Raw genomic sequence first — 22,634 nt, 5'->3', positions numbered from 1 at the left:
TTTCAGTTTACTGACAACACCCCAAAATGAGTAAAGGATATTAAGTTGCTGGAAACATACCAGCTGTGAAGGCAGCAAAAGGAGAACGATTCAGTATGACTGAGAAATCTCATTTATCTCAGGTTGTAAATAAATGAACAAGTGCTCCTGTCCATTGGGTTTTAAGGCGCTTTAGGAACACAAGATACCAGAAATACTGAGATCCTGTAATACACAATAACAGAAGCAGAAGGTCATTTCTCTCAGAAAACAGAACACAGCAATTTGAACTGATACAAAAACTGTTTCCCAAAGGTAGCTCAGCTATTTGATACCTTCTGAGAGGCATTATTCATAGTCAATAAACCATAGGAAACAGGATAGTTGGAAAAACAGTTGAAAAATGGCAGGAAGAGTTCAACAGTGGTAAGGAGATCAAGTGAACTGAAGTTTAGTCACTGTTCCTACAACATGGTAGGACATGGGATGTTTAGGTCTTATCATTACAAACTTTTTTAATGCTACATTTTTACTTTGCAATAACCAGTCATAGAAGCTAACACAAAGGGACAGATGAGTGAGCTGTGTGGAAAAAACAATGCCAAACCAGGAACAAGTAATGACATAAAACTGGAGGTCTGAGTTAAAGTTAATGTGTCTTGTCCACCACTTATTCTTTGAAAAAAAAATAAATAAAATAATTTTTAATTCTGAAGCTGTACAGGCAAATCATTAGTCTGCATATCAATGTAAGGACTAGTTAGAAGATCTTCAAGGAAACTTTTTATAAACTTGTGATAATATTGCTTTCTTCAGTATTTTTAAATTACTATTTTAAATCTGCATTTTACGATTAAACCCAATTGATTTAGAAGTGTTCTGTAACTGACCAATCTTACATGTTGGCCTAATTAGTAACCTGATTCTATAGATGTTTGAGTTCAATGTCAAATGAAACTCTGTAAAATGCAGCCTAGATAGAAAAAAAAAAAAAAAAAAAGTAATTGCAGCATAAATTCTCTCTTTGTGAACACCTGCATATTGAATGACAGTTTTATTAGTAGAGCCCTCCCTTTTGCTAATTATTGTCACCTCAGTTTCTCTTAACATAGCTCTTGGAGCATTATCTTTTGAGTGAGGTTGGTTCCCTTACCCAGCTTTCTGTGAAGCTGAATGAACATTCACAGCACTACAGTAACACTAAATTTTAAGTTTAAAAAACAACATAAAATCTAGCTGTACTCTTTTTAAAGCATTAAATGACTGCTTAAGGATAAAATGGGTATGATACAACCATGAGTACTGACTTGGAAATCTGGAAAGCACTAACAGGTTAGGAAAGAACAAGAAACTGACAAGGAGGCCCACAGTACTTAAGACTGCTTAATTCAAAGTCACTGTTGTCGTGTATCAATTTAAGTCAGGAGATCCAGGCAAGAAGGGGCACCACCTTCCACTTTGAAGATTTTGCCTCCTCCCCAGCTCATCTGAAGGGCCCTCAAGAAAAGGCAAACAAAAGCACTGGCAGATTTAGACAGAAATCTACAAAAAGCGGCGTGGTTACTCAAGAAAACCTGCCTCTTGACACCTCCCCCTGTGCTCCTGGCTGGTGCCCAGGGACGGCACTCTTAGAGCGAGGATAAACCGGGATTTTGTTGAAAAACAACTGTGCGTGCTCCCTGGCAGTAAGCCCCCAAACGTGACACCCTGCCCCTCGCACTTCGGGGCTGCAGCACCCTGCTCCCCGAGCCAGACGGAGCATGGGGCTCCCTCAGGCCGGCCAAACCCCCGGCCTTGGGCCCCATCCCCCGGTCGCCAGCCGCCCCCCTGCCCCTCCGACACCGCCGTGGGCTGGCGGCGCCTCCCCGCAGCCGTTGGTGCAGGCGGGCCCGAGCCCGGCCGCGCTGCCGGGGGGCGGCCCCGCCCCGGCCGGCAATGGGCGGACCGAGGGACGCGGGGCTCGAACCGGCGGCGCTCGGGAGGCCGAGGGGGGGGGCGGAGGGCCCGCTGCGCCCATGGCCTCCGCGCTGGTAAGGAAAGGGCCGGCAGCCGGGGGAGGAGGGCGAGAGGCTGCCGGGGGGGGAAGTGGATAACGGCGGCTGACGGTGCGCCCCTTGTCCCCCAGGAGGACCCGGTGCTGCTCCGTCCCCTGCGAGGCCACCGGGCGGCGGTGACGGGCGTCAGCTTCAGCGCGGACACGGCGGGGCTGGGTGAGTGCCCGGGGCCGGGCCGGGCAGGGCAGGGCAGGGCAGGGCCGTTCCGGGTGCGGGTCCGGGTCCGGGAGCGGAGGCGGGGCGGGCTCCCCCGGGCGGGCCGCGGAGTCTCTGCCCCTTCCTTAAGCGACAACTTTTTGAGCAAACCACGAGGCGGGGAGAGGGAGGGGTTTGTCCCGCGGCGAGCGGGGAGGAGGAGGAGGAGGAGGAGGAGGAGGAAGTAAGCGAGGGGAGCGCCGAGGCTGCAGGGGCGGGGGGCCGCTCCGTGCCGCGTTTCCCCCCCCCCGGTGCCCGCAGCCAGCCCCGCCGGCGGCCCGATCCCGGAGCCGGCGTCCCCCGCCGTGCTGGCGGCGCGGGGGGAGCCCGGCAGCAGCCCCCGGAGCCGCCCTGAGCGAGGGGCTCTGCCCGGCGCCTGCCATGAGGATCCGCCTGGCGAGGAGGGGGCCCTGGGTGCGCAGGGGCTGCGCGCTGCTCGGGCTGCTGACGGCCGCCTACTTGGCGGTGGAGCTGTCGGTGTCGTCCTTCGGCGCCTCTCTCGGCGGGGGCAGCACCGCCGCGGCGCGGTGGGAGAGGCGCTTCTCCGGCGGAGCTGAAGAGGCGGTGGACTTGGCGCGGCCGGTGTATGACAAATCCCCGCCCGATTCCTACGCCCCGGGAGAATGGGGCAAAGCCACCCGCCTGCAGCTGAACCCCGAGGAGAAGAAGCAGGAAGAGGAGCTGATTGAGAAGTATGCGATTAACATCTACGTGAGCGATAAGATCTCTCTCCATCGGCACATCGAAGACAACCGGCTGAGCGGCTGTAAAGCGAAGTCTTACAACTACAGAAAACTGCCCACAACATCTGTTGTCATCGCTTTTTACAACGAAGCCTGGTCGACGTTGCTGCGGACGATACACAGTGTTCTTGAAACCTCTCCCTCGGTGCTCCTGAAAGAAATTATCTTGGTGGATGACTTGAGTGACAAAGTGTATTTGAAGACTGACCTTGAAAAATACATCAGCAGGCTGAAAAGAGTTCGTCTGATACGGACCAACAAGCGAGAAGGATTGGTTCGTGCACGCCTGATTGGAGCTACCTTTGCGACCGGCGATGTCCTTACATTTCTCGACTGTCACTGCGAGTGTGTCTCTGGTTGGTTAGAGCCGCTGCTTGAGAGGATTGCTGAGAACGAGACTGTTGTCATCTGTCCCGTCATTGACACCATTGACTGGAACACATTCGAATACTACATGCAGTCAGCAGAGCCCATGATCGGGGGCTTTGACTGGCGGCTGACCTTTCAGTGGCACTCGGTGCCTAAACATGAACGTCTGAGGCGCAAATCTGACACTGACCCAATCAGATCCCCGACGATGGCCGGTGGCTTGTTTGCAGTCAGCAAGAAGTATTTTGAGTACCTGGGTACCTATGATACAGGAATGGATGTTTGGGGAGGGGAGAACTTAGAACTGTCATTTAGAGTTTGGCAGTGTGGAGGCACGCTGGAAATTCATCCGTGCTCTCACGTAGGCCATGTGTTTCCAAAGCGCGCACCATATGCTAGACCAAATTTCCTTCAGAACACAGCACGTGCTGCTGAGGTGTGGATGGATGAGTATAAAGAACACTTCTATAACAGAAATCCTCCAGCAAGAAAAGAGAACTATGGAGATATTTCTGAAAGAAAGCTGCTAAGAGAGCGTTTGAAATGCAGGAGTTTTAACTGGTATTTAAAAAACGTATTTTCAGAGTTGCACGTCCCAGAAGATCGTCCTGGCTGGCATGGTGCCATCCGCAGTGCAGGAATATCATCAGAGTGCCTAGACTACGTTTTACCAGAACATAATCCTACCGGGGCTCACCTTTCTCTCTTTGGATGTCATGGTCAGGGAGGTAACCAATTTTTTGAATACACATCAAATAAGGAGATTAGATTTAACTCTGTAACTGAGCTATGTGCTGAAGTCCCCGAGCAAGAGGATTACATAAGTATGAGGAGCTGCCCAAAAGATGGATCTCCTATCCCAGAAATTATTATATGGCATTTCAAGGAAGATGGGACCATTTATCATCCTCATTCTGGAAAGTGCCTTACTGCTTATCGTACTGCTGAGGGGCGTCCTGATGTGGAAATGAGAACTTGTAATACTGCAGATAAAAATCAGATCTGGAAATTTGAGAAATAGTCACCACCAGCCGTAAGAATCAAATTGAATAGAGTCTCCAAGGTTTTTACATGCGTGAGCAGATGATAACATTCAATTGTATACCTTGGAATCTTTTCAGATGCATCTGCCCTGTAGTAGTATAGAAAACACGTCTGCTGTGGTGAACTGTATGTAAAGCAAAAGTGAATACTGGGATTTAGTTTCTAAAACAGTGATTTCAGATCTAATGCCTTCTATTTTTGTAAAATTTTGATCCATTATTTTCTTATTTCGGTCTGTCTTGATTATGTGGGAAAACAAATCCTTTTCAGTGGACTAAAGAGGGATTTTTTTTTTCTCTTAAAACTAAACATGTTAAACCTATAAAATAATGTGACATGAAAGCAAAGATTTTTTTACTTACTTCAGTAGAAGTTAAGGTTCTTACAGCAGTGTTAACTGACCTATTTTGTGGATGCATCGTAATATACATATCTAGCAACCTATGTTAGACTACAGTGATGTGATCAAACTGACATTGATGTGGAAAGTTGAATCTTAAGCCTTGGAATATTTCTAGGTTTCTAGGGAATTTACATGCTATTGAGAGTTTTAAAGTGACCTCTAGCTCTACTGCATTGAAGAAAAGGAAGGAGTTTTTAGTGGATGCCTTTTGGCACTGCTTTGCAGTCTTGCTCCTATTGTAGAAACCTTAACCTGGAAAGCGTGAGCTGGGACCTCATGCACTTGGAAAGGAGAGTAGCAGCACTGGAACCAGGGACGTGCTAGGTAGAGGTACTACAAATGGGAAGAAAGAGGGGAGTTCTCTTTAAAGGTAATGGAGAATGAGAGAAAGCACAGAACAGCATTAGCTACTGCTGTTTCTTTGCTATATATTTAACCTTTACATCATCTTTGTGTAAACTTTTCCTTGTTAAGCCTGGCTTCCTGGGAACACAAAGTCTGTGTGACTATGTCATGTATCCATTTTTTGGATTTTGATAATCTTACAGGTTTTGGACTGGTGTCAGGGTATGGGTAGGGGAGAGGAGCATAAAGGAAAAGTTGGGCTGTTTTATTTTGTGTCACGTGTTTTGGCACCAGCTGGCATGCTCTGCAACCGCACTAGCGGTCTGAAATAATGCAGCATACACAGCTTCTTTCTGCTCATTGTCATGTTGTGGGAGACCTCGGGAAAGGTTGAAAAGCAGGAGTTACTGAGGTGAGGGGAGTTGGAAAAGCAAAGGACGGCTTGGAAGAAAAGAAGATTTGATAGTTAGGTGATTCACAGGACATCTTATCATTTTCTGTATCCTGTTATGCTAAGTTTTCAATAATATTGATTCTTGAATCGGGTCACTAATTTGCTTTGAGTGTGATTATAGGCAGTAGGTATGACTGATGTGTGTTGGAGAAAAATATCTTGTCTTAGTATCTGTGTTTTTAGCTATATATGAATAAGTTAAACACTTACTTTAATGTTTCAGGCATTCCAGCTCTTTTGGTTACTTTCACTGAAGTGGTAAATGCTTTTTGGTAGCCATGGTACAGTAATCCTTGTCACTGGGCTGGTAGGTAGGAACTTCAGCTTGTGGTCAGTAAGAATCTGGATAAAGGCACCTGAGGAATGCGGTAGGTGTGGGTTTGCTGCAGACGTTGGTAGGTAGAAGGGTTAAAGTGAGACCTGAAGTAAGTGAAGATATTCCAAAACTAAAGTAAGAGTAAATTAAGATTGTGTGCTTGAATCTAAGTGACTTTAAAGAGTCAAAGGGTTTGTATGCAAACAGGCTAAGATAGAAGGGGAACAAAGGAAAAAAATTTGGAGTTGGGGATGTAGAGCTGAATCGTGCTTAAAATGCTTGCCACTGTGTGGCATGGGTTGTTTTATGCCTTTAACTTATTGTTAGGAGATTACTTTGACTTTTTTTTTTCCTCCCTAAAACAATTTTTGGGAAAAAGGGAACTTCTTTACTATTTAAGGGAGGCATTCCTGAAAAATTCCATTCCACTGCAGCAAGGAAGTATTCTGTGGACCTACAAGTTATGAATCACTGACCAAATTTTAAAAAGGCAGCCAATCATTATGTACTGGGGCAATAACTTATAAGTATGTGCTTTTGTGTAAAGCTTGCTGTAAACTGTTACATTCAATAGAAACAACAGGAAAAAGACCTGGGTTCTCCTACATGGCAGAAGCATCAGTTGTATATGCAATGCATGTTTCCTCAGATGAAAGTAATTAAATAGTGTGAATATAGACTATGCAACTTTTATACAATTAACTTTTTTTAGGACTTGACAAAAACTATATTTCGTATAAAGAATACCTACTTGTTGAATTTGACATTCAAAGTGTTCCTTATCTATTTAAGCAATAAATCTAAGTGCAACTGCCTCTTAAAGTTCGAAAACTTATTTTTACTGTATGTACTTTAACCCTTCTTCTTTCTCCCCACTACCTCCCATTCTGGTTTTGTGGTTATTAAAAAAAACTACAGGTTAAAAAAAAAAAAAAAGGCAAAAATAAACAATCTGGATTTCAAACATTAAAAAAAAATGTATGTGTGTGTGTGTATATATATATATATATTTTTTTTTTTCCCAAAGGAAATAAAAAAGAATGAAGTAGAGGAGGTAGGGAAGGAGAGAAAGAGAGAAGGGGAAAAAAAAAAGTTGCCGTTTCTGAGTTCAAGTAGGCTTGAACTGAGTTGTGGCAACTCTACAGAAATACTCTAATCTGGTTGTTTTCCAGTGCCTACAGATTTCTGGAAAATCTGAAACTATGGAAGATTTTTTATTCTGTTAGACTTTGAAAATTTGGGGAACACTTCTGTATATTTTAAACTACTGATTTTTAAGTGACTTAAGAAACTGAATGTAAACTTAACACTGAATAAATGTGGGAGGGCTTTGAGGTTTCTCTTGAAAAATAAAATTCAGAATGATAATTAAATATGGTGTGCTTTTTGTTTTTCAGTCTTCCTCCATTTGTGTGAATACATACAGTATGTAATGAAAATTATGAACTTTGAACTTCGTGGGAGATATTAAAAGTTGTAAAATGTTGTTAAAATGTTGTATCTGCTGTGCTTAAAATCCTGATTGGTTGCCTTGACAGAGGTTTAATTAATTAATAAGTTTTCCTTTAAGTAGGAAATCTTCAGAATCAATGTTAACAGTGTTTGTATTGCGACGTTTCACCTTATCACAATGAGATTTGCAAGGTTACTATAACGTGTGGAGATTTCTTTGTTTGCTTTGTTGTTCAAATATTCATTTACACACAAGTCCCTGCACTCTATTTGACCTGTAATCCGTGCACTGGGTGATGCAATTATACTGGAGATGTTTCAGTATTTGGGGGGGGAAAAGGTGACCAGGTGGTGCATTTTTCTGGTAAAGCCTGGCACATATATCCTTCAGATCTTTTGCACAACTTCATCTCATAGTCACTACTGTGGTATCCCAGGAAATGGGAGTGTAATGGTAATTCCATATTGTGGCACCTTGTTTGTGTCTCTGCTTATTTGTGTACATACACACATTTGCACGAAAATGGGTATCATCAATACATAGAACTTCTGTGAGCCAAAATTGAACTTGGTTTCATTGCAAGCGCCCATAAACATTTTTCTTGGCATATGTAAAGCCCAAGTATTTGTTTAGAGACCTGCAGCAAAGTGATGTGTAAACCTGACCTTTCCATGAGGCCAGGTGTTTATTCTTTGCTGTTCCGTTCTGTTCTGACTCATAACCAGAAAATATTTTCTAGAGATACCTCAGTGATGCTTGGGTGTGTACAGAAAGCACTGAGGTTGTAAGCTGGACTAAGTTTTTTATTGAATCCAACTCTGAATTTTCAGCTTTCTGCTTATATGTTGCAATTGGTCTGTTACTACCATTACTACAGCAGGGCCAAATTGTTTAATCTTTCAAGTCTGAACATGTTTCAGGTTATGTTGTGGTTTCTCTGAGGAGCACCTGTTTATTAGCGCATCCTAAAATACTGTTCTGATACTTCTGTGTTTCTTTTTGTTTCATTTCTAATACTAAAAATTGGCCATGAGATATGTTATGGACCACATTCTCATTAGCCTGGGTGCCTTGGGAAAATACTTCTGCAACTGGCCTGCCAGTTACTGTCCCTTTCCTGCCCAGGTCCTGAGCCTCTCCCCTCTTTCACACCTTGGGGTAGTGTAAACTGGGCTGGGGCTGCAGCAGCAAGGGTAATAGCCCTCAAGTGTCATGGTAATGAAGAGGTAGCTTGAAGAGAGGAATTTACCTAAGGATGGAGAGAGGGTTCTCTTCCAGCATGGGCAGCAGAGAATACAAAAGGAGAGCAAGGACGATGCTTGTGGGTGTCCCAGGGAAAGAAAAGCTTCAAATCACTGCTCGTGTCTCATTAGCCATGGGGTAATCCTTCTGTGAGAGAGCAAGCTGCAGGAAACCAGGCTTCGAATTTATTACTGTAATCTCTTTAAAATATTTCCTTCAGTTTTAGAACTGGAGGCAAAGAGGGCTGGCATTACAAGGCCTGTCAGCAGTTTGTGAGGTACATCTTCATGTTCACGGGTAATTGGCACTTCATGCATTATTAATTTTAGAAACCATCAATCTTGTCCGACATGATGCCTTCAAATTGTATTTTGGCTTATATTTCACTTCTTTTACTTATGTTTATGCTACTTTAGATCACATTTTTTTTCTGAACCAAAACCAAAAAAAATAATCGTTCTAGTACAATTAGAAAGAGCCTGCTATAAAATAAAGAAGTCTGAAAACTGGAAGTGGATGGGGGAATGTCCTATACTTTTGTCAAATTTACACCTACTGATATAGGTGCAGGGATAGTTTGATCCCATGTCTTTTACCAGAAGCCATTTTTGGAGGAGAATGCTATCTCTGAGCCAAGTCCCAAAGGAGAGTTTAAAATCTAATATTTTATTCAGGGCTTGCCTTGACGTGTGTTAATAATCAGACTCCTTTCCTTCCACTGCTGTCAGTGCCATGAAACAGGCCGGAAAGCGAAGATCATCCCTGTTTTCTTGTCCCCCCTCCTCCTCTGTTCCTTTCAGCTTCCAGCTATTCTATTCACTCCCTTTCTGTACTAAGGATAGGAATTATTTGTCTATTTTTAATGGGGAATGTGCAATTCCCTTTTCAGTTATGCCCTGTGTGCTAGCACTTAGGAGAGATGAGGAAAATAGGGGTGTAGAAGTATCACACTTACAATTTCAGTTCAGCTTCTTGTTGCTTTTGCTGTATATCGTTTCCTGAAAAGCTCTGGTTAAAGCTGTATCTCCCTTATCAAATGTAGATAGTGTGGCCAACTTGTAAGGTGACTGCAAAAAATAAAGATTCTAGTGCTTTTTCTCTTACCAGACCAAAAACTTCACATTGCGTTCTGAACTATACAAATGATAGCGTTAAGAACTTGATACTTAATTAGGATTACAGAATTATATTTAGATATTCGGTTTCATTTAGATAAATGAGGTGTTAGAAATGATATCTTGAGTTTAAGTTGGCCTCTCTTCTGAGATAAATAATAGATGCTTAGGGAAAAAAAATACATCTGAAAGATCAAAGTGAGATTCCAAACTTCTCATTGAAAACCTTGTCAGTTGTTTTTAGTGACACTCTTAGTATTTGGTAATGATGAGTCTGGATTCATACTTAGGACATGTGCAAGATGTTGGGCTAGTTTGCTCAGTATGTGGGAGAGCTATCTGTTAAGAGTTAGCCTTCACTTCCCCAGTCTTCTGATGTCCTTGCCAAAAGTCTGCTGGCAGTATTTCTGGCTGCCAGGCTTCCAGTCAGGCTAAGCAGACCAAATTACCCATTAAAACTCAGTAGCTCCTCCTTCCCTAACACTCTCATGACCCAGTAAGTTCACAGTAAATCCAAAATTCTAGACATTAATTAGCTCTGTTTTTTCTAATAACGACAAGCAGACTCATATTATCTTTTAATTATTTCTTGCCAGCTACCTCTTCTTTGGATAGGTCTCTTATGATATGGAAACTGAAGAAGCAGTGCAGAGCTTACAAATTTGTGGGTCACGAGGAAGCTGTGACCAGCGTGCAGTTCTCACCGGAGGGGCGGCTACTTGCTTCAAGTTCCCAGGATCGTACTGTCAGACTATGGATCCCTTGCATGTGAGTGTAATTGGGCGATGCTGGCTGTATGTTTCTTCAATGTGTAATATGAATATTGGGGGTCTTACCTGGTAAATGTTTCTGTTGCCTTCCCACATTCTTGACTGGGCTTCAACCCAGTCATGGGAGAGCACGAGTAACATGGTTCTTTACCATGTTACTTTATTCTTTGCTGATTACTTTGTCCTTTCCAAGGCTTAGCAGTTTAGATGTTTTAATTTCATGAGTATGCAGAATTAAACTTGGTACTTCTCTGGCTTAAAGTGCATATTTCTTTTAAGAGGATTGCGTAACTGCAATTCATTTTGGAGAGACAAGTGATGAGTGAAACAAAAATAATGTTCTTGAAAAAAATAAATTGATTTGTCTTCTTAGACTGTTACTCTCAAGTAGTAGTGATTGCAAGCTATTCAGAATAATCTTAGCGTGACTGGTGTTTTAACTCTTAGGCATTTTGTAGATTACTGTATCAAAAGATTTAATAGTCTTCTAAATACTTCATGAAGGCTTGTACTGCTACTTAATTGCAATGATTTCTAAAATTCATAATTTTAAATATGATTACTGCTTGTATTCTAACATTTAATCTATAAATGAGGCAAAAAAGGCAACAATGATTGGCAACAAATTGGCAAAAAATTGGCAACACTGTACATTGCTCTTTTGTTTGAATGAGTTTTTTGTTGTTGTTGTTTTTCTTTAAACCCTATTTCTGTTAAATATTACTGTGAGTTTGATTTTCTTTTTTTTTTCAGTCATGGAGAATCATCAGTACTGAAAGGTCATACAGCATCTGTTCGTAGTGTGAGCTTCTCGCATGATGGCCAATTCCTAGTTTCAGCTTCCAATGATAAATCGATAAAAATATGGAGTGTTCACCGTCAGCGACTTTTGTTTTCCTTATTCCAACACACTCATTGGGTTCGCTGTGCCAAGTAAGCTTTGTTTTTATTTTCTGTGAAGAGGGTGTTATGGTGGATTCCGTGTCCAGAACTCCTTGCAAAGAATTTTTATTTCGTAGAGCAGAACTAAAAGAAGAAAAATCTGTGAATAATAAAAGCTTCTCTGTCACTACTAATAAAATTTTAATAAACCAATCTCATATATACATGCACACAACATTTTGTATGTATATCCTAATCGAAGTCTGGATGCTTGTTTTGTGTTAATATGTGCACATATGAAATCTGTTACTGATTGTTATATATATATATATATATATATATTTTTTTTTTTATTCTAAAGGACAGGTATATCTTTCCATATTTATTTTCTCTCGGTATCCTGTTCACTACCCTGATCCTGTATATTTTTGTGCTGTATTAACAACTTATTTTGCAGCATTCACTTATGTCTAATTTTATTATTCATAGTAGTGGTTTTCTCAGCTATTCTATGACCGTTCTTGGTCATGAGTCAAAATGAGTTAAATGTACAGAATCGGAGAAGGTAAAAGAAAGTCTTTGTACTGAAAGTTCAGATTAGCACCCTGTTTAAAGGCAGAACTCTTCAAGGACGAGAAAAGATTTGAACTTTGCTGATTTGTTTCCATATTAATGGAAAATCTGCAGCTAAGAGAGGCCTGCTTTAAACACCTTGGTGAAGAAATTTAGTAGTAGTGAAGTGCTGAGCCCTACAAAGTTCCAAAGTATCTAAAAAGTATCTTCCAAAGTATCTAATCTTGAGAAGAAACATAGAAGATCTAAAAATAGTGTTCAATATCAGTGTTCTTGAATGTTGCTGTGCAGTTGTGCAATATGAGAAATAATAAGTATTGGTGAAATTATAGGCAAATCATTTTTCTTGTTTAATAAGCTTAGTCTGCTAAATCTAGGAATAATCTTGAATATTTTCCTGACAGTTTGGAAGTCTAAAGAGAACTCACAGGAGAATGTTTATGTAGGCTAAAATTGAATACAAGGCTATTCTGTGTCCTCTTTTTCTTGCCCATATTTTTCTGTAATGTTCTCCTGGGCATCTGAAATGCCAACCTATGGCTGCTTTTACTGTTCACTTAGGGCCCTAGTTTTAATTGTTGATTGTGGAGGTGGGGGGCGGAAACACTGTAGAGAGAAACTTTTCAGTTTTATGACTTCATGAGAAATTTAAATATCCTTTGAAAGTTATACGTTTTAATTCTGGACTTTCTTGGTTCTGGTGTTTTGATACTAATGTCTATAATACTAAATGACTGATACAACTCAGAATAGCAATGTGTACATTTGCACATTCCAGATTTTCACCTGATGGAAGACTAATAGCATCTTGCAGTGAGGATAAATCTGTGAAGATCTGGGATACAACAAATAAAACATGTATTGATAGTTTCATAGATTATGGAGGGTAAGTGTTACTGTAAAAAAAGGAGAAATGTAAATGTGTAATTCTATTGAGATTAAATTGATGTTTCATTTTGTTAACATCTGTACGCTATATTTGAAAATAGATCAAAAATTCTTTTTCATTAAATGAAAAATTTCTATAAACTAAAATAATTAATTTTGCATTCTTCTAAGGAAGTTAACTAACTGCATTTACTCGTGTTTTCCTGTAGTCAGGAAATAAACCAGCAAGAAGTCAGATTGTTCCTAGGTTTTTAAATGTTTTCATATATATCTTCTACGTGGATAATGCTATTTAATATTGGATGCTTCAACAAGAATAACACTTCAAGAATTCTCTCCTTGTTGATGAAGACAGTATTCTGTTAGCTTCAGTGATCTGCCATATCTAAATAAAGAAAACACTTGCTTTTACTTATCAGCAGTTTTCTTAAACATCCTGGAACCATAATTTTATTTAACAAATGACTGAATATTAATCTTGTATATATGCTTTGCTAATTTTATGGCTACCATCTCTCTTTTTTTTTTTCTGAGCTAAGAGACTGTCATAGCTAGATTTTCTGGTTTTAGACAAACTTAATTTATTTGCTACTTGATTATACAGTCTCATTTATAATGAGACTTGTTTACTCATGCTTATTTCTGTTGTTAGAAATAACTTACTTGAGTTTTCATATACGTGGACAAGCTGGCTGCAACTCAATGTTAATATTACTATTAAAATACAAATATTTTTACCCAAACAAGTAATCGATCTGTTCTCGTGAATTATGTTTAGGTTTGCAAATTTTGCGGATTTCAACCCAAGTGGTACATGTATAGCTTCTGCAGGTTCTAACCATACGGTGAAACTCTGGGATATTCGAATGAACAAGCTGCTACAGCACTACAGAGGTAAAAGCAACATTGTTTTTTTTTTTTTTTTTAGAATGGGTCTCTTTACTACAAAATTCAATTTATTTTGGTTGTACTGGGGGAAGTAGAGAAACAGGTCATACTGAGTTTTTTTTGTAGGCCAGCAATGCTAAAAAATGCGTCATAAAATTAATCCTTATTATTTCTTTGCAATACTTTACTCAATTTTTAGAATAACATTAAACAAATAGATTGGAGCATCTCTTATATCCCCAGTGTTTTGTTTTGTCACTTAAATGGAATAGGTTGTTTTTTTGGCAAGTAGAAAAGAGCAAAATAATGAAGTGTGCATTTCCTATTGTATGTAGTTTTTGAATACTGTCTTCTGTAAATTAGTTCACAGAGCAGGGGTTAATTGTGTATCGTTCCATCCTTCTGGTAACTATCTCATCACCGCTTCTTCTGATGGTACTCTAAAGATTTTGGACCTCTTAGAAGGAAGACTTATTTACACGCTTCATGGACACAAGGTATTCACAATAAGCCTGTTAAAGTGGAGATCTTAATAGGTTATTCATTATCTTTTTAAATGGAAAGTAACATTTATGAGGTCTTGTGTCTTGCAACTAGCAGATAAACTTCAGTGGACAGCAAAGTGTTGTGTTAATTTTCCTTGTAACAAGTGTGTAAAGCAACACATCAATTTCAGCAGCCCCTGTGCAATCTGCTGCTATTGCGTGCATGCTTAATGTTGAGTAATAGTTTGTGTTCTATATTAATAATTTATTTTGAAAATAGAGTTAATTATTTGGAATATAAGTCTTTTGTCTACTGAAAAACAGTGCTTCTAAGGGGGGAAGCTTATGGAAGAAATATTTTTGTGAAGAATGGCAGATGTTTTATTTCTTTCCTCCTTATGCAGAAGAAATCCTACTTGTGGTAACTTAAGCACATTCTCCTGAGTTTTGTAATATATATCTGATATTTTTGTTACTTTATTTCTGCTTAAAATCTATGGAAAGTGCCCATATTTTCCTAGTATTGATTGTAGTAATCATAATGAAGTATCTTACAAAGATATGCAATGTTAATCCTTCAGTCAAGTTGCCTTGCAAAAATTTCACTAGCCAATTTGTTCCTTGTTCCTTTTGAAATTAAAAAAAAATATTTCTATTAGAAAGTTTTTTTTTTCTGTGCATTGAAATCGTTGAAATGCCATGATTACAGTCATAGTATTTTATTCTACTATATATATATATATATATATTTTTTTTCTTCTTCTTTCAGGGTCCTGTTCTTTTTGTGGCTTTTTCAAAAGGTGGTGAAAAATTTGCCTCAGGTGGAGCAGATGGCCAGGTTTGTGGTATTGTCTGTTGAAATGAAATGTCTTCTCAATGTTTGTTATGGTCGATAGGAGTTAATTACAGTATACTGATATTCTTTGCATTTTGTCTAATAGTGTGTTATCCTAAAGTTAAATTCAAGGTGGAAAATAGTTAAGATCAAGTTTTTAAATAATGTATTTACCACTTTTGATTGGATGTTATGAGGAGAGATACTAGGTACTTCTCTGTTATACTAATTATAGTAAGGAAATGGTTTGTAATAGAAATATTCCTAAGTGTTGCAATTCAGTGTCAAAAATAATTTTGTTGCAACTAGTATATTTTGTTGCAACTAGTATACACTAAGGTGTGCTGCTGAGAAAACTATAGGTAGAATTGGAGAAGAAAAAGAATCTTTTATTACTTTTGCTGATTTGTATTGGCAATAAAACAAAGTATTGGATTTTGTACAAAGAAAAGTTGTTTGAATCTTTAAAGCAAAAATGTTCTCTTTAATTAAACAGAAAACCATACAATTAATCTTCATCTGCTGTAATCTATCTCATAATTACAGTAATGCTATCAAGCCTGGAATCATCTTCATGAGGTCTTTACATTCTCCAAAAGGAAAGAATTTGTGTTGCCTAGCAACTAGTGTTTCACAGTTTGAAATTTTCTTTAATATTTGTTGTCATTTTTGTTTTTTCCTATTTATAAAAACTTAAGAGCTGAATGTAAACACAGGAAGCCATACTTTAGAAATGAGGATCTTTTGAAGTGACCATAAACCATGTTTATATTCCAGTAAAATGATTTCTCTTGAATTTAAAATGTTTCAGGTAGTAACAGAGATGGTCTTGGTAAATAGTAAATGAATCTCAACTAACAATTTCAGTGTAATTAAAAAGAAAAGCACCTGTTCCTGGTTTTCAGTTGATGCTTCAGGTAGCAGTCTTTCTTGAAGTGAGTTTAAAGCACTCAGAGGAAATAATTTAAAGATGCTTTGTATCATAAAGAGCTAGTAAGAAGCAGTGCCAAGACTTGCAACTATTGGAAAAGTGAAATTGCCAGCATACCTCTGATATTAATTTTGCAAGTCAAAGGGAAAAGAAAAAAAGTATATTCCTTGAGCCATTAGTGCAATCTTTTGTTTTCCATATTGAAGGTTTCATGTGAGATTTTTTTATGTTCCAAAAGAAAACTTGGTTCTTAGGAAATTCTGAATTGATGACCTTATTTTCATGAGCTCTGTCTTTGAGCTTTGTGAGGATTAGTATATTATACTGAACCTGAGAGGAAGTGAAAAGCATATAAAATTACATGAGAGCAGATTAATCTGTTAAGATTAATAGATTTGGACTCGATGATCTTGAGGTCTCTTCCAACCTAGAAATTCTGTGAAATTCTGTGATACAATGCTAGAGGAGTCTTACTATTAAGCCTAACACAACCTCCAAAATGCTGGCATACTCTGGGAATGCCTGTTTTACTGCAAGGTTCTCTGAATCCAGAGCCCACCAGGTGGTATGTGTATTCAGTGCAGTAGTGCCATTGCCTTTCTCCTGCTCTGACTCCATGCTGTAGAGCCAGTAGCATGTGTAAGATGACTTCTGTTTCTCAGCAGTTTGGTATGGCTTTAAGTAGTTAATGATGTGGTGGCTTTTTACAGGTATTACTATGGAAAACCAACTTTGATTCATTTGATTATAAAGAAGTTCTTAAACACCACATTAGAAGAATACATACTGATGACCCTCCTCATCTTCTTGATATTTACCCAAGGTCACCTCATCTCCATGATGAAAAGCTTCAGTCAGTTGAGGTGAGTGAAATAAGTACTCTAATATAGGAAAGCAGAACCTTTTGTAAATACTGTCTGTCTATCATTTCTAGTAAAATGTAGTCTGTGTATGCCTGAAAACTTCTTGTTATTGTGTATGGTATATTGGAAGCAAACATAGCTTATGAATTCATGTTAAGGTTAGTTGAAAATACAAACAAACAAACAAACAAACAAAAAAAAAACACATGTAGGTGATAATCTGGTTTCTGCTGAAGTACAACGTCAAACTATCACTAAAAATATCTGTATATTCAGTGAGCTTTAGGATATTGCCAAAAACATCATCATATATACATTACATCATAGGTACAGCTAGCTTTTGCTTCATGACTGCCTACACTTTTATCTCTCTTTTGATGGAGGTGCCTCTATTGTCCAAGAGTTGTATCTAGTGTATAAATCCAGGAACTTTTAGTTTTCTGTCATTACTAATTGAGGTCTATAGAAATTCACCATTATCTGTTCTTTTTTTTTTTTTTTTCGTCCTTTTTTCTTTTCTCTGTATAAAATGGTGCTTTGGAATTTATTTCCTTCTTATAATTTTAACACACTTAGACTTGAGGAAGCTGAGAGGTGCATCTGTGCATGTGCATGCATTTGGCTTTCTCTATGGAATGAGCCTGAGTATGAAGACAGTAGTACTACACACTTGCAGAAAGTGTATGTATGCAATTTGCGTAGTACAAAGATTGAAAATACTTTGATAGAGGAGGTGAACCCCACTAGAATCAATCACTAGTATTCTCATGTATCTGGTTTGGTTATCAAGTTAGATGTAAAGCTTTCTGATTATGGTCAAAATAAGAGCAGGACAATTGCATGTAATGACAGCTTGCTAAATAAACTTCTCTGCCGTACAATGCCATATTTATTGTAAGGTCAATGAATGAAGTTAAATGTAATTCCCATTGGTAGCAGCCTTCAGTATAGATAGTCAATGCTAGAACAAACTAAGACACAGCATTTACCATCAGGTTTAAACCACCCTTCCTGCATCAGAGGTTTACTTCAAGATATGTTCAAATTGCACACACAACATATGTTAAACAATCAGCTTATAGTTCCAGGATTTAGTGGAGTTCTTTTCAAGTCAAATTTTCCAGACTTCTGCTCAGATGCTTAGCACAGGTATGAGTATTTGCTAAAGCTGTCTTCCATGTTTTTACTCTGGAGATCTAGTCCAATCTCCCTGCTCAAGTAGGGCTCCCTAGAGCACGTTACCCAGGATTGCACCCGAACAGCCTTTGAGTATCTCCAGGGAAGGAGACTCCACAATCTCTCTGGGCAACTTGTGCCAGTGCTCCGTCACCCTTCCAGTAAAGAAGTTTTTTTTCTCATGTTCAGGCAGAATTTCCTGTATTTCTGTTTGTGCCTGTTGCCTGTCATCCTACTAGTGGGCACCACTGAGAACGAAGTCTGTCCTCATCCTTTTGACACCCTCCCTTCAGAAACTTATACACATAGATCAGATCCTCACTGAGCTTTTTCTTCTCCAGGCTGAACATGTTCAGCTCTCTCAGCCCTTTGCCATATGAGACATACTCCAGTCCCATCACCATTTTAGCAGCCCTTTGCTGGACTCTCTCCAGGAGATCCATGTCTCTCTTGTACTTTGAAGCCTGGAACTGGACAGAATACACTACAGGTGAGGCCTCACAAGGGCTGAGGAGAGTGGGGAGCAATATCTCTCTTGACCTGCTGGCAATGCTCTTCCTAAGACAGCCCTGGATACCATTGGCCTTCTTGGCCACAAGGGCACATTGCTGCTGCTGATGAATGTCAAGCAATTTATAAGCTAGCTTTGACAGATTTTGTTTAATCTAATGTCTTCTTGGCTGTAACATTTGTAGCAGTTTGCAGACTTTTGGGTTAGCTGTTCCTCGGTAGTGAAAGGGCTTGATGGCTTTGTCATTTGTCTTAGCAAAGGTTTATACTCTCCTGATCTTGTCACAGTTCTCTTCTGGACCAGTTTAAGGTTTTTAAGAATAAGGTTGCTGTTTTCAGTGTTCTATATACATCACGTTATCAGTGACGTAAATCACTGTAAGATACCATTATCTTACTTTCACATAAATGAAGTATATAATGTTCTTTTAGACAGAACAGTTACCGTTTCAACAAAACTAATGCTACTGTAATGTACTATACTGTTACTATTGTAAATTGAGCAATTTAATAAAAGTAATAAAGATTAAAATCTCTTTTACAGCTTATTTTCAAAGTTAATATAATAATCCAATAGTTTAGAAAGAGTTAAAGTGAAGTTATCAGGTTTTGTTGCTCCATCTCTCTCTCTTTCTTTTTCTGCTCCTCCTGCCTGTACCGACAAAAACAAATTAAATTGTTTTGTTGTGGTGAAAAAGAATGGACCTTACCACCTGGGCAGAAACATAATTTATCAGGACAAAGCTAATATCAGATTACTACCAACACTAACATGCCTTAGTTGCTGTAGCTATGTTTGACATTTTTCAGTGTTCTGTCTTACTAAATATTGCCTCCTGTAACTGAAAAATGAAGCATTTCTAGAGCTGCTGTACTCTGGGGGAAGCAGGTGCCAGAATTGTCCATTTTTGCAGCTAGGACAAACACTTTTTTTTTTCATTGTACCACCACCCTCATTGTTCTAGTTGCTCACCATGTTTCTAGGGTACAGGGGAGGGAGTAACAGAATCACAGACATGTCAACTTGGGGTAGATTCTGTAGGTTGTCTGTCTCGTTGCCAGTACAATAAGTCAGCCTCATTTTTGTGTAGTTAGGGAGCCCTGGGCAGGGATGGAGACCTCAGTCTCTGGGAGACCTGTTCCAGTACTGTGCAGCAACTGTAACGAAGCAGTTTTTCCTATTATCTGATCTGTGCCTCAGACAAAATGCAGAATTGCTTGTGTTATATTTGTTTTCTTGTTTTTCATGAGGAACAGGGGAAGATGATTGATCTTTACTAAACTGAAGTAACGGTATTTTTAAAGTCTTAGCAATATATCTTAAGTGTTACCGGCACACAGAGGAGACTTCAAATATGAGATACTTAGAAGAACAGATGACCTCTTAAGGTTTGCTACAAGCCACTACAAGTCATCTAGATGTTACGGTGTGTTAAAATGTATTGCCCTGAGTTATGCTGACCTGGTTAGGTTTAGTCACCTCTATAGCAAGAATGAAGATGGATAGCCTTATCCGAGGTAGCACAATACTAAAAATTCAACAGATGCAGAGAGAGAGAGAACTGAAGAGGAAAGTAATTTTGTAATTCTGTCTGCGCTTTTTGAATATATATATATATTTTTTAAACTGCTAGTGTTTCATGCCTCTCCAGGTTTCTTGCTACTTTCTGGTAGATGTTTCTTCTGCCTCTGCTTGCCTCAGTGTGGCAAGGGCCGTGCTATGTCAAAACCTGGTTTTGGGAAAATGGTTAGTATGAAATGGAGCAGGCTTTGCTCAGATTTTTTTCAAATGGCTTCAGAAACTTTGACTGTTTTCACAAATCACCAATTGGGAAACGCTGCTCTGACCAAAACAGCTTGCACAAGAGCATGGAAAATTGTAGCAGCTGACTGGAATCACCTAGTATTTTGCCACTCAGAATAGTGACTAACATGTGGAGCTTGAGGGTATGTTCACCTTTTGTCAGAACTCTTCCTTACTTACTCTTCAAAGTGATACACAGAGGCAATAATATTTATAAGTACCTTTTTTTTTCTTTCTTCTCTCGCTTTCTGCCAACTTTTTGAAGCACAGTTAACATTTACAAGAAATTCATTACTTGTATCTTCTCTTTAGACAGACAGTAGCCTGAATTTTAACACACAGTTTTTCATGTTCTTAGCTTATAAATCTTTACTGCTGTTCTCTACCTGCACTGCATCTGTGCAATTATTGATTATTCAAGGAAGTAGAAATTGATTCAACTGATGTTCTAGAATGTTTCATTTTTGTAAAGCTTGTAACCATTACAATTACTCAGATAATTTGGAAATGTAACTAAGTGACTTGTTCTCTGAAGGTGCCTACTATGGTCAATGGAGATGACTAGCTCAGATGACTAGCTCAAATACAGCAGTGTGTCTAAATTTAAACTGAGATGAATCCCAGTCGTTGTCTACTTTTGAGATTAGGAATTGTTGAGGGTATTTGAAAATATATGTTAAATCAGAAGGGCAGTTATAGTGCAACATACTAAAAGAAATGCATTCCACTTGCTGACAGTTATATTTATCAATCTCCTGTGTTTGTAGATAATGTTGTTTGTGTACTAGACACCTCTTCAAATTGGGTGAACAGCCTGAAAATCTACTGTTAACTTAGTTTCATATTAAATTTTTCAATGTAATTTCAGTTGTAAATATTTTCCTAGATGTATGAAATCCAAATTTACACTAGGTGGCAGTAGAAATAAAAATATATGGCAGTTGCTTGTTTGGCTTGAGGATTCCAGTCTAGGAAAACAATCAAACAAACGCCATTGAATCAAATTCAAAGCTAAATTTTTACAGTTAGCTACATCACTTTTCTAGGAAGTGTTTTACATGAGATATTTAAAACTTCCTCTTTTAATTTTATTAATTATCTTTTTTTTTTTTTTAATACAGCATCAGTGTCTTATGAAATTCATTCTAAAAATTTGAAGGGCTTTTTTATTGGCGATTATATTAAAATCAGCAGAGGAATATCTATAGAAGCATATTCATTTAATTGAAACACATGACTAAGAATTAATGTACTTAGTTGAGCCTGCTTCTTTTGCTCCTCCCGTAGGTCTTTGCTGTCCTAAGCACTGATCCTAATTCCTGTCCCTCTCTCTCTCTCTCTCTCTTTTTTTTTTTTTTTGTTTTTTGTTTTTTTTTAAGAAGTGTGTTTTGGTTTTGCTCTGCTTCAGTCTTCAGAAATCTCTTATTTTTTTACATGAAAGGTTCTGCATATGAATTTTTCCTTCAAAAATGTTTTCCTGTACTGTGGATCAAAAAGTGGTAAATGCATCATCATATTGGAAGAAGATAATGAAAGTAATTATCTGTTAAACTAATACATAAGTGAAGTTTTGGAATTGTGGCTCTGAAGATATTTAATAGAAACCGGTTCTCTCTACCTTGCTCTTTAGTGTTCTGGATTTCCCCTCGTGTTTTTAAAGTTAAATGTTTCCAAATATGCTGTGATTATTGGACAGCTAATCACATCACTTTCTCAAGAACTGTGTCCAGTCATTTGAAACTTTTAATGTTAAGCTTTGCTCCATTACCTCGTTAATTTTAAATTTGATATTAAACATGTTTTACAGGAAGAAAGGTTTAGCTGCAGCCTTCATAGGTTTTGTGCCTTTTTTCATACATGTACACTTTGCTATTCCTGACTTGTTGCTTAACAAGCTGATATATATTTAGCTCTCTTAATATAACTTCTGATAGTTCCTGCTCTCCTAGTCAGTGTCTGCAATTCATATCTCTGTCCCCTTATCTCAGATAAAGTCATAAGCAGAACTGTATGCAGAAGAGACTTTCATTCCAGCTCTAGGATGTGATGCTTCCACTTAAAGAGTGTGTTTCCTTAACTTAATCATACAATGTATTTTTGTAGCAAACACATATCAGGAAAAGCATTTAATTGGTTCTGCAATAGCCTTGATGTATGGAACAAGGAAATAGCTCAAAGTAGATGTTTAAATAGCTGTTAATAATAATCATACAGTAGCTCCTCTGCATTAGAATATTGATATGGGGTAGGCACTACTGTGCTTGTTCTGCAGAGTCCTGCAGGTACATTGCCCTCTCTTCAGTGACCAAATAACACG

The 22,634-nt window shown here is 38.7% G+C and overlaps 2 protein-coding genes across 3 annotated transcripts in view; both read left to right on the top strand.

Moving 5' to 3' along the window:
* The first annotated feature begins 1,900 nt into the window (after nt 1-1,900).
* Nucleotides 1,901-22,634, top strand: part of POC1B (POC1 centriolar protein B) — a 50,668-nt gene continuing 29,934 nt past the window's right edge. For both annotated transcript variants that reach the window (XM_084289343.1, XM_084289344.1), the window contains exons 1-9: nt 1,901-2,009; nt 2,105-2,189; nt 10,309-10,480; nt 11,236-11,415; nt 12,716-12,823; nt 13,604-13,719; nt 14,077-14,210; nt 14,968-15,036; nt 16,675-16,827. In XM_084289343.1, coding sequence (XP_084145469.1) covers nt 1,995-2,009; nt 2,105-2,189; nt 10,309-10,480; nt 11,236-11,415; nt 12,716-12,823; nt 13,604-13,719; nt 14,077-14,210; nt 14,968-15,036; nt 16,675-16,827 — 1,032 coding nt within the window. In that variant the 5' untranslated portion in view covers nt 1,901-1,994. The remainder of the gene's footprint in view (nt 2,010-2,104; nt 2,190-10,308; nt 10,481-11,235; nt 11,416-12,715; nt 12,824-13,603; nt 13,720-14,076; nt 14,211-14,967; nt 15,037-16,674; nt 16,828-22,634) is intronic.
* On the top strand, nt 2,431-5,139 carry GALNT4 (polypeptide N-acetylgalactosaminyltransferase 4). The gene has a single exon (XM_084305876.1). The coding sequence runs from the start codon at nt 2,610-2,612 to the stop codon at nt 4,359-4,361; it is 1,752 nt and encodes a 583-aa protein (XP_084162002.1). The 5' UTR covers nt 2,431-2,609; the 3' UTR covers nt 4,362-5,139.

This window comes from Netta rufina (genome assembly GCF_964035555.1).
Source record: "Netta rufina genome assembly, chromosome: 1".
NCBI classification, from domain to species: Eukaryota; Metazoa; Chordata; class Aves; order Anseriformes; family Anatidae; genus Netta; species Netta rufina.
The sequence above is the reverse complement of the archived record's forward strand: the minus strand, read 5'-3'. Positions and strand labels throughout refer to the sequence as shown.